This window comes from Cuculus canorus, chromosome 19, assembly GCF_017976375.1.
Source record: "Cuculus canorus isolate bCucCan1 chromosome 19, bCucCan1.pri, whole genome shotgun sequence".
NCBI lineage: Eukaryota > Metazoa > Chordata > Aves > Cuculiformes > Cuculidae > Cuculus > Cuculus canorus.
The window spans coordinates 4,749,588-4,761,727 of NC_071419.1; the positions used below are offsets into that span (position 1 = coordinate 4,749,588).

Genomic DNA, 12,140 nt, shown 5'->3' on the forward strand with positions numbered 1-12,140 from the left:
CTGGTGTGGCAAGGAGAGCCCAAACTGTGGGAAAGCTCTGAGGTGTGGGAATGGGAGCTTCGAAAATAGGTGTTTCCCTCTCCTAAGTTTGAAGAAAGGAGGACAAGAATGGGTTAAATAGATCTTTTCAATTTTAAAGTCATCTTTGTTGTAATTCTGGTGTGTTTCAATTATTATTCTCATTTTTTAAATCGGTCTTAAAATAGCGTGCAAAACAATGTGGGAGTTATGTGTTTCCCAGGGTTTACCCAGGCTGTAATGGGTACTTTGAGGTAGAGCAGCACCAGTGTCATCTTCCTGATCAGTCACTCTGGTGATTGGAGGTTGGGTTTTAGTTCATTGCCAAAAGTATGAAGAAACAAGTGGAAAACATAATAGAACTTGAAAACATGCTTCTTCGGAAAATAAAGGAAATCAGAATGCGTGGCTAAGAATGGCAGAGCAAGGGAAAAAAAATTGGAAAGATAGTGCCGGAATTTCACATTTTGGAGTTTTGCAGTTGTGTTGGGAAAAACAAGTTCATTGGAAAAGAGTTGGAGGGTGTTGAAGGGCTTTGGGGACCGAAGGAAGTTAAGTTTAATTTTCTTCTTTGCTGTTCCTGGAGGGATGTGGGGAAAGGAAAAGTTTTTCTTAAGGTGATTGGAAGATCAGTAAAGTAGACCGATTCGTGCAAAAGAAATAAGGAGCTCAGAAATGCTGGAAGTTGGCAGACACCTAAGTTAGGGTGAAGTCCAGGCCATTGTTCCTGGCCACAGAAAGAAGGAAGCCTGCAGGGATGGCTTTAATGTAATAAGGAGATTTGCAAAGCTTTTGAGAAAGGTCTTTAAAGTGTGTTGTGCTCAGTTGCTGTAGAAGATAGCTGAAATCTTTTAGAGATGAGCACTGCACATGACTTTAGATTTCATTTGCATTTCAGTAGTGCTCAGAGATCTCTGGCCCAATGGTGAATCTGTTGAACCAGGAAGTTCTAGCTTCAAAAGTCAAACTTTGTTTCTTTAGTAATGGGGTAGGGAATTAAAATAAGGGTTGTGAGCTGACATTTCTGTTCAATGTGGTATAATACAGTTAATTCTCAGTCAGTAATGAATATTTGCTCTCTGGTTTGTTAACATTATAGCAGTCTCACGGTCTGAAAAGAAAGTTCCAATCACCACATGGAAACCCACCTTTGAAACGTAAATGTAAGCCATCAATAAACACCTTCAAGAAACGCGCTACGGAAGCTGATGTCAAGGAAAAGGGGAGTTCATCTCAAAAATCTCTTCCTAAGAAGCAGCTGACTGACAACCGAAATGAAGGCCCAAAAAACAGACCTTTTGTTAAAACGTCCAGCCTGTTTAGAAACAACCCTGATATCCCAGAAATTAACAGGTATTTTAAATAAACAGGGGGTAAAAACCCTCTTTCAGTGCTTTGAAATTCAGTGTCTTGAATTCCTGCCCTTGCTTGGGCAAAGCAGTTGCTTGGTATATGTAGTTTCGTTGCTGTTCACGTAGAATACAATTGTACAGTTTTTAACCACACCATGCACTTTTTTTTGGTTTGTTTCCCCTAACTCAGAAAAGCAGTGCAGCAGGTGCAAGAAAAGGTTTTCACTACAGATTCCTTTAGCCAGTTGGACCTGCATCCACATCTGGTAAGTGTGCCTTAAACATGCTTTTGTGGGGTGAGCAGGTGAGAGAGCACCTTTATTTGTGGCAGCTTGGACAGACTTGCCAGCACTTTGCCTGATAGTGTTGCAGTCTCTTAGTTCAACATGCTGACCTGTATCCTGACCCATTCCCAAATGTACTATCCCAGCACCCTTCACTGTTGTAGTTTTAATACCAAAAAACCACAGAAAACTATTTGGGAGTCCAGGGTTTTAGCAAGTTGGGTATTTCATGATGTCCCAGCAGTGGTAGAATGCTGATTAACTAACAGAAGTGTTTTGAGGACATGGGAACTTTCTACATCCATTTGCCCTGGGCCAGTAATGTAGAGAATAAATATCAGCTCTTTATTATCTCTCTAGGTATCCACAATAAACACTGTCCTGAAGATAAGTAGCATGACCAGGTAAGCAAATTCATGTAAAGACTTTGTACTTCACTACCCCTTAAAGCCAATCATCTATGGTGATTTCTTTAGATGTCACTGGTTTGTGAAGAGCACTGTACCTGTTAAACTGTCCCATTAGCCATAGGATTTGTTGCTTTCAAAATCTGGGATAAGAAATAATTTGTAAGTTACACAGCAAGTCACTTGTCAGAGCTGAAGATGGAACCTTGGAGTCCTGCCTTCTAACTTGATACTCCAATCATAAACCCGTCTTTGTTATGAATTTATCAAATCCGATGCCTGTCTAGCGGCTTTTCTTATAAATCACCTCTACTAGTGTAGCTACACAGCAGAATGAATGAGTGGAATTGGGGTAAACCGTTTTGAACCAGTCACTGTACATTAAAACCTTGGAATTCTATCCTATGCCCCATTCGTATTTCCTAACCTGTTTTGTTTATTATGCAGTGTTCAGAAGCAAACAATTCCTGTGCTCCTGCAAGGCAAAGATGCTCTAGTGAGATCTCAGACTGGTTCAGGTCAGTATTTAATTGTCAGTCTCCTTCCCTAGGTTGTATTAAATGGGATTCCAAATACCAATGTAAAACCTCACAATCCTTATGGAAGTGACAGGCAGAGGCCATGCAAACTTGTGTAACAGTGCGATGGTGGGACTGAGCGTTGATGTGCATCTGCCAGCCATTGCATGTGGGCCTAGCCAAGGCTCATGCTGGGCATGAGATCCAGGGGGCCGGCGGAGCTAAGCAGCACATGCTCTTGATGTACAAACTTATGTACTCCATTAAACTTTTCCAGACTCTGACCTTAGTTTATAAATGGTGGGATGACTAGTACTTTAATTTGATGGAATGCTGTAATTGCCACTTTTTTAATCATGGAAACTTCCAATTTTCTCCCTTTTATAAAGGTAAAACTCTTGCCTATGGGATTCCACTTGTACAGTCTTTGCAAGGAATGAATTCCAAAATACAGGTAGGTGCAACAGAATTAAATGTAATTCACTTTTGATATTAAGACTAATAAAAATAAGATGCGGTCTTGTACTGATCACTGTCTCTTCTTGATACAGAGGTCAAGCAATCTCTCTTCCTCTTTATTTGTGCTGTGGATTCTGTGATCCTCCTGTGCTGTTGAGACACAGGTGATAGAAGAACCATATTACACATTCCCGATTTCTTCATGCAGTAGGCTAAATTGTAAATAGGATAAATCATGAAGTTGGTAAAGGCAGAGTGTGGAAGAGACTGTGGTCTGGAACATGGAGAACTGAAAACAGAGGCTACTGCCATGTCTTTAGGAGTAATAAGTTCTTAATCTTTGACATGGAGTAAGATTTGATAATTGCTCCCAATTAGGATCATCTGGTTGACCAGAAAATGCTGCTGCAGATCTGCTGTCATTTGTGTTTTTTGGAAGGGAGGCATCCTGACTTGTCTTGTAGGTTTCCAAGGGGGAAGGAAAAGACAATGCAGTATTGATAGTTGAAAGACTTGATTTTTTAAAAAAAAAGCTGCCAAGGGGGAATACCCCAAACTGTCGTGTACAAACTTATACTAAAACCCTTCAGAATTCACTGTGGCAGCTGCTAACAGCCAGATGTGGAAGTGCTCTGTATATCAGTGCTATGTTCTTCTTAGTGGACCTCTTGTCTTCTTTGTTTACAGCGCAGCGATGGGCCTTATGCACTCATATTGGTCCCAACAAGAGAGGTAGGTGGCCTTTTCTTCTTTCTGGTGCTGTCTTTTTTAGTGTGTAGATGAGGGTCCTCCAGGGAACTGCCTTAGGAAACCTTATCTGTCCTTTAGCTCGAATCTTGCCCTCAAAGGAGTGTTTGCTCTCTGGATGCACACTGTCTTTTTCTGTGCAATGCCATGCCAAAGGAAGAAAGAAAGAATCTCTAAGTTTCCTTATGCAGTGGCAAATAATTGTGAAGACTGGAGAAACTCTCTAGCTCAGTGCCTGGGGGGGAGCTTGCCTAGTTCACACAGGGGCAGTGAGTAAACCAGTGGAATCAGCTTTGCAAATGTGTAGGTTTATACAAACGTTTCATTTTTAAAGCCCTTTTTTTTCCACATCTATGAGCGAATGCTGAAGTTGAGGCTTCCAAGTGCTGGTTTCTCCACTGAACTCTCTTCTGTTTGATTTATATTACTTCCAATTGCAAAGGCAATTTCAGAGGAGGGTATCAACCTTTTTTTTGTGCGTGTGTGTCAAATGATAATAACTTCCATGTGGAGAATTGATTGCAGGTATCTAGTTTGGGGCACAATGTTTTATGCAACCTGCAGTGCAATATCTCAGCTCAGTTCTGTGAAAGGAGAAAGCTCTGAAGCTATTTAAATTTTTACAGCAGCAAACGTACTGCCTCTCTAGGATGCTGCATGAATACTAAGCATGTAGGAAACTGTAAGCTTGTTTAAAGGGCTGCTATTGAAAGTACTTAAGAAGGTAATTTGTAATTAGAGTTGGTATTACTTTTACTTTGTTGTGAAAGCAATGGCCTTTCTTGAAGCTTGGCAAATAATAATGTGTAGTGTGTATAGTCAGAGCATTTTCATTTTACTCCTGTAACTAAGCCTTAATTGCATACTTGCGCCATGTATGGATCGGGGTGGCATGATTCCCTTTCTCAGTGAGCTTCACTGGAAGCAGAAATGGTTGTCAGGCAGCACATAAAACCCAACAGCTAAATGCTTCCTGCTGAGCAAACGTTTGGGTTTGCAAGCTTTTTGCACATCATCTCTGTTTTACTGATTGGGAAACGGAGAGGTAGGAAGATCCAGTGATGTGATCCACCCCACGGATCAGATGAGGGAATGATGTCGTCTGCCCTGATGGCCAGAAGATAACTAACCTCTGAACTGCACTTCCTTTACATAGTGGTTTTCTTCCACAAATTGCACTATTTTCTCTTTTACTCTTCCAGAGGAGTAAAATCTTACATGACTTCAGCTTTTTTTCTCCCTGGGGCATTCACAGAAGCCTGCAGAAGTCTGTATTGCTCCCAGAGCTGGCTCATGGAGCTGGACCAGTAGGGAGGTTTTTGAACAGGTCCAACTATGAGAAGGATTGTGCAAGAGAATAAAGTAATACATAGCTTCTAAAAGAAATCTTAAGGATGTATTTAGAATTCCGATAATATGCATAGCTAGATGATCTTGCATTTTGAGTTGATACGACTTGAAGTCCATTTTTGTAGTCCAGGGACTTTTTCAGAGCTCACTTTCTTTTGTTGATTTCCCCAGCTTGCGCTCCAGAGTTTTGATACAATGCAGAAACTACTTAAGGTAAGAATTCAGTGCTCTGTGTTCTTATTCCTTGAGCCTCCTGCTGCAAGATGCTGAACAACTTCGATTTGTGTGAGTTCAGCTGGATGTCTAAGGAAATCCAGCATCTGGCAAGATATGTGGTCTTTAAAGATAAATCTGTATGCCTTTTAAGTGTGATTTCCCTGTGGCATGTATTAAACTGTTAAATGAACAAATAAGTGATTCATTATGGCACTTAAGTTGCCCATGTTTTCGTAAACAAGCATAGGTGATTTTCACGACAGTTTGTTTTCAGAAGTACCTGCCATTGTTCAGGTCTGGGTTATGAATAGAAACGCTCACAATGACAAGTACTGTCTTTCTGAAACTAATACTAGACAGATGGGTTTCAGATGGCAGAAGGGCTTGGTGAACTGCTTTGCCAATTGAATGGCTGGAGAAATTAGAAGGCTTTTAAAATCATTAAATGATAGTGCTTTCCTTTTAATTGAGGCAGAGTATCTTACCTTGGGGCTAGAAGCTATTTAAATCATTTATCTGATCCGTAGTCACACTCTCTCTTCTGTTTTTTCTTTGAAATAATAAGGCACTTTCTGAGTTTTTTTGGTGCTGGAATTACCAAGTAAAATTTTGGTGTGTCATGCTGAGGTTTAAAGTACTTCAGTCTTCTTCCATAGTAGTTAGAAGTTGTTCATGAGTGAACTTTTTATGTCCGTCCTTTGAAGGACAAAGTCTGGATTGACCCCCCTTCGATAGGAATGGGTTGATGAAGTGCTTAGGGACGTGGTTTAAGGGAGTGTTAGGAATGGTTGGACTCAATGATCCAGTGGTTCCTTTCCAATCTAGTGATTCTATGATTCTATGATTTCTTTGTTACATATAACATGCAGTTGCATCAAGTCCAGTGTAAACTGTCACAGTGACCTAAAGCAGAAGGTGTAGATCATGGTTGGACTGGGCCTTGGAAGGGCTGGACAACGGAGGCTGCAATGTAATTGTGTCATTTCTGAGAGAAAAAGGCTGTTTGAGCTGCTCTTGGTGCAGTACTCTAATGCCAGCTCCTGAGTTTATATTGTATGGATCTTGCTTAGAAAGCCTCCTTTTTTTGAACCTTAAAAAGTAACTCTTTTTGTAGAAACTGTTTTGTTGGAGCATTTCTGGCAAGCAGTGACCCATACAAACTTAAGCCTATTTACCAGTCATGATGCGTGCAATACTTACAAGCTGTGCTCTGCTTCTGTTCTGCCTTTCCTCTGGATTGAGACGATGGCAATAGTGTGTTTTGATTATCTCTCCTGTAAACACTGGGCAATATTGGATTCAATGAAGGGCTGGACCTCATTAAAGTGTCAAAATCTCCTGCCAGTATCTATGGGACTGACATTTAATGTTCACAAACATGGCGACTGCATGTGCGTAAGTCTGTGTTTGTGTATATAAACTGTATAGGTCCTGTGTTTTTCTTACATTTTCCTTAGCCACAGGAAGCGACTGCTTAGATGCAAGATGAAGAAATAGCATTGTGGTTTGTCTTTGAACACTTAGGCTACATGTTGAGAAGGAAAAGAACTATTATTATGTGATTGGAAGTGATGCAAACATTATTGCATTTCTAGCTTTCTAGAGGATGTGGGAATTGGGTTCCGTGGCTGAAACTCAAGGTGCCATTGATATGTAGCTGTGGGTGAGAGAGTGCATGTAGGCTTTGTCTGTTAGATCAAATCAGATGCTCACTGATGTCAGTCCCAGTCCATTCTCTTTTTGCCAAGAAACATTGGTTTTGGATTAGGCTCTATCTGTTCATTAAGAGCAATCTATATTGATCTTGGTTTTCCTTTCTGTAGCCGTTTGCCTGGATCGTGCCTGGAGTGCTAATGGGGGGAGAAAAGAGAAAATCAGAAAAAGCCAGGTAGGAAGCCAACTTCTTAAATTGTATTTTGGGTCCTCTTGCTCTACAGCCTTTTTATCTGTTACTCTTCTTTAGACTGCTTTTCTAACTGGGAGAGAGGATTGTGAGTTGGGAGCAAGCTGTGATCCCCCTGAATCTTACACAGCCACAGTGACTTGGTCAGCAGGAAGTATTCACTTCCCCCAGTTGGATCCATTTCTAAAATGCTGATGAGCCTTCTGAGAAGATGATCTCTTGTGTCAGTACTTTTTTTCCTCCTCTGACAAACACCTGTATTTGCTTACCACTCAGTGCTGTCTGCAGTATTTGTTATGGGGGAAATTGCTTTCTGGAGAAGAGATTTCCTGGTGTTAAAAATCTCTTTTTTTTTTTTTCCCTTTTCAAGAATTAAGTTGTAAGCTGGTAATCCAAAATGGAATTTTCATTTCTCTGTGTATAAGCATACAGAAAAAGAAATTTACTCTTGACAGTACAAAAAGTACTTGTTCACAACAGAAAACCTAGCTTTGGTGTTTTAAATTATTTTAATATTATTGATAGTTCATTCCACCCTGTCTTTATCACTGAGTTTGCCTCCAGGTGTCAATGATGGTCAAAGATAAAATTTAGCTTTCCAAGAAATTTCACTTTCAATGAGTGCAAAAGTACTGTTGATTTTACTGCAGTCATCATTTTTAACTCTGTAGATTCCGGTTCCTAACTCTGAGTTCCTATTCCAGAGTCACTGATAACCTGTATGTTTTGTTTTCTCCTCCTTTCTTCTTTTGTTTTTACAGATTACGTAAAGGGATAAATATCCTCATTTCAACTCCTGGTCGCCTGGTTGATCATATCAGGTCCACAGAATGCATTCATTTCCGTCGCACTCAGTGGCTGATTATTGATGAAGCAGACAGGTAAGCTTCCAAGTCTTTGGGTATGAAAAATTATTATGAGACCCTCTGCATCGACATGTGATAATTCACTGAATATTTGAAAAAGAGACCACACACAGAATTTAAAACCAGTTGCACTCAGTGGCCTCAGCCAAACACCAGATGTCTGAGATTAGGAAGAAACGGCCCTTTTGGACAGATTATTTTGCAGTTATTCATTGCAGAGGTTTTTCTCAGTGTCTTCTGACACTGGCAAGAGGTGAAGATGGAACATGATGCTAGGTGGGCCAAAGATCTGGTCCACTCTAGCACTTCCCTTATTCCTAACTGGCTCATTTAGCCTTAAGACTTTGTCCTCATTCCTTCCTGCTTCTGCTGTTTCTGTAGGATCCTGGACCTGGGCTTCGAGAAGGACGTAGCTGTGATACTCAATGCTTTAAATGCTGAGAGAGAAACACGTCAGAATGTCCTGCTCTCAGCCACCCTCACAGAAGGTGGGTTATAGACAGAGAGTGTCTCCTATAGCTGAATAATGCACAGGCATCTGCAAAATAGTTGGCTGAGTCTAATTGTATTGCAGCCCAATCTGAACCCCTTGGAAGAAGTGGAATAATGCTTATTGATTTCTTTGAGTTTGTGAAACTTCTCGTTTGTTACTGGAATTTCTGTCAGTGCATATGCTTACATGGTCTTGACATACGTGTCTCAAATTCCAGAGTAAAGTCACAGTGAACCTAGGCTTATTAGTTCCTTGCCCGATTTTTGCTGGAATTGTATTACTTGAGGGGTTTTATGTGACTGTATCATCACCCTCCTCAATGGTACCCCAAACTGGACCTCATGTGTATTTCATTTTCTGTGATTTAGGAGTCACACGGCTGGCTGATATCAGTTTGAATGATCCCATCAGCATCTCCATAGCAGATGAAGCCCAGAAGGTGCACAAACCAGCATCACAAACAGACAGACAAGCCAGTAGCTCCACGAGCTGCATGGAGCAAGAAAACTTCGCTGTTCCAGAGAAGCTCAAGCAGTATGTCATGATGGTCCCCAGCAAATTGAGGCTTGTCACATTAGCTGCTTTTATCCTTGAGAAATGCAAGGTGAGGCTCTGGTTGCATTTGTATTACTCAGAAGCCCTTTGCCCTTTCCAACTCCTTTATCTCTTATTCTGTCAAGGGAGCCACAAGAGGGCCAAGGTGCTGTTGTGTCTTTCATGCTGGCAGTGAGATACCTGTGCAGCAGGTACTTCTGCTTCTTTTATGGACTTGATATTTGGTGTCAAATCTTGTAATCGTTTCCCAGATAAGAATATCTCCGAAAGTGGAAACCACCTAGATCTTGTAATGATCGGGCAGTTGGGAGAATCCTGTGGAAATGGTGTTGTGCAATTTCCTTGTTTTCCTTGCAGTTTGAAAAACACCACAAGATGATCATCTTTTTCTCCAGCTGTGAACAAGTGGAATTCCACTATGAGCTCCTTCTAAAGGTCCTTTCAGGAAGATTGGAGTCGGAACAATCTGAATTTGTCTCCTCTGCACCCTTACAGTTTCTACGACTGCATGGCAACATGGAACAGGAAGTAAGCATTCTTAGAATGTTAGGATACGCAGTTTTGTTCCTTATTCCCTGTGATTTATTATGTGGTGATTTTGGGGAGGAGGGCAGAAGAGAGGACAGAGAGTCATTTCACCTCTAGGGGACTCACTCTTCCATCTGCTTATGAGAATAAGAATATTGTCCCACTTCTGGAAGGTACCTTGGTAACGGTATCTGAAAAACACAGCTGAAGAGGCAAGAGGTGTTACTTCAGGAGGCTGAGGCAGCCGTTCTGTATTCCCAGTGGGTGCACTTAAACCATTTATTTATCCATGGTTCTCTCTCGTGCAGTCAAGACAGACTTTTAATGCTAAAGAAAACATCATCCAAGACCCAAAACATCAATGCCCCATAAGTTGCCCCTCTTAGATGAGGATTTGAAGAATAGTGTCTTGCCAGACTGCTCTTCCCTGGATGGAATAATAGCAGTATAACAGTGTTTTCCCCGAATTAGGTCTAGTTTTTAGCCAGATAGGCATGGATAATGAGATTGGAACTTGCTACAGAGGGCTGAGAAGGAAGAAGTGTCAAATGAACTGCCAATGCAGTGTTTCTCTCTGTAGCTGAGAAGCCTCCCATGAAAGTCCAGCCCCTGATCCTGCCTTGATCTGTGATGGAGAGCATTACCGCTCTACTCTGAGCTGCACAGCAGACATGGTAAATGAATAGAGCTCTTCTGATGAAGCAAGAGGTGAAGAGCCATTGTTTTTCTCACTCATTCCCATCCTGTGGAGACCAGAAACATGTGCTTTGCTGTCCCTGCAGTCTGGCCTTTCCTCAACCTGCCTGCCTGAGCGAGCGAGCAGGCCTGGTCTGGCCCAACTCTACCCTGACCAGCTGTTAAGCCAACAGAACACCACTAAGTAGCTGGCACCAGGGGAAGGGTTTTGCCTTTTTAGTACCCAGTGTGTAATTAGTGCTTGATGTCTTCAAATTAAGAGCATTAATGGAGCTAAATTGTGGATCCCATATGGTACTGCTGAGCACGGCTGCTGTCATTGTCAACAAGATGCAGCGTGCTCTCTTCTTTAGATTTTGTCAGCAGAGGGTTCAGTGCATCAGCAAGGCCCCAGTTTCCCTTCTTTCCTAGAACACTACTACTAGCTGGGAGTCAAGTATGTAAGGTTTCTTATGTATCATCAATGTAACAGGACATTCACTTAACTCCTAGCTGGAACTCTGAGAAGGAGTGCTTGAAACATGGAAACAAGGAAATTTTGGAAGGAGAAAGTAAAAGGGATAGGAGGGAAATGGATCTGGTATTTCTGAGGGCAGAGGCAGCCTGAGCGCTGAAAAGGAAAAGAGTAAACGAAATTGGATCAGGGGAGTGTGAGTACAGTTGTTTCCCACAGCTGAAGGGGAGGAAGTGTAGGTGGATAGGTGGTACTGGCAAGCAAAGACCAAATGCTAATGAGGCCTTTGGTTACTAGTGCTCAGGGATAGTCTTGTGTGACAGCAAGTGTAGCAATGTAATGTGAGTTGGAGAGTCAGTTTCTATTGCTTTCATCAAGAAATAAAGTACCCCCAAAGTAGTTCAACTAATTGGAATGTGCTTAGGAAGGTTAGGGGACTGACAAAGCAGGAGGCTATTAGAGGCAGATGAGGAGCTGTACTGATGGGTTCCTGCAGTTCTGGGGCCCACTGGCGCAAAGGTGGGGTAATTTGAGATCTGGGGGTTGGGAGCCTGAAATCAGGTTAGGAGTGGGTTAGGAGTGGGAGTTCCACTGGTGCAGGCCTTGAGGACAAGGCTGGGGAGCCAATGCCTCTGGCATTTGAGGGGAGAAACGACCTCCATTCCAGCATCAGCAGCCCCGTTGTTGGCCCTCACCAGTATGAGGCCTTTTCTTGTGGGAAGGCCATGGGGAAGGTGCCCTCAGAGCTTTGTGCAGCTTCCTGCGAGATCCTGGAGTCCTGCTTCCTTGCTGCTTTGCGCAGGGGGTTCTGGCCAGGGTCTCCTGTCTCCTGCCCTGTTTTTTGAAGACTTATTCCACAACCGTTCATGTAAGTAACTGCAGCTGAGCATCCCCAATACTTAATAATTACACAGTCAGTCCAGTGCCTGTCTGCATGCCCCATTGGGCACATGATGAGGCTGATCTCTTGTGATGTGACTGTATCGCTGTGTCAACAAAATGGGCTTATCATACCCATTGTGTGACTGGACAGACAGCAGCGAAGGTGTCCAGCTTTCTCATGCGTTCACAAAAGCCTGTGTTGCCCATTAAGTATGCCAGGGCTTCTGTTGCTGCTGCCTAATCTTTTGTGGATCTCCTTTCCATCTGAAACAGTTACTGCTTTTTGACATACACAGGCCACGCTTCTGAGCAAACCATGGAGGTGTCAGATGCTTTGGTTTGACCAAATGTTTTCAGGCTTGTCCCAGACACTGTGCCTTCCTACCTGAGACCACACCTGTATGCCACAGAT

The 12,140-nt window shown here is 42.3% G+C and overlaps 1 protein-coding gene across 6 annotated transcripts in view; it reads left to right on the plus strand.

Annotated features, from left to right (window-relative positions):
* Positions 1–12,140, plus strand: part of DDX31 (DEAD-box helicase 31) — a 49,202-nt gene that overhangs the window by 851 nt on the left and 36,211 nt on the right. For 5 of the 6 annotated variants that reach the window (XR_008453030.1, XM_054084517.1, XM_054084515.1 and 2 more), the window contains exons 2-13: positions 1,118–1,371; positions 1,561–1,636; positions 2,015–2,058; positions 2,509–2,579; positions 2,969–3,033; positions 3,726–3,770; positions 5,307–5,348; positions 7,175–7,239; positions 8,016–8,135; positions 8,502–8,608; positions 8,982–9,217; positions 9,526–9,696. Coding sequence is in view for 5 of the 6 variants with exons in the window: in XM_054084517.1 (XP_053940492.1) it covers positions 1,118–1,371; positions 1,561–1,636; positions 2,015–2,058; positions 2,509–2,579; positions 2,969–3,033; positions 3,726–3,770; positions 5,307–5,348; positions 7,175–7,239; positions 8,016–8,135; positions 8,502–8,608; positions 8,982–9,217; positions 9,526–9,696 (1,296 nt within the window). In the remaining variant the exon portion in view is untranslated. The remainder of the gene's footprint in view (positions 1–1,117; positions 1,372–1,560; positions 1,637–2,014; positions 2,059–2,508; positions 2,580–2,968; positions 3,034–3,725; positions 3,771–5,306; positions 5,349–7,174; positions 7,240–8,015; positions 8,136–8,501; positions 8,609–8,981; positions 9,218–9,525; positions 9,697–12,140) is intronic. The other variant, XM_054084516.1, reaches the window with a different exon arrangement.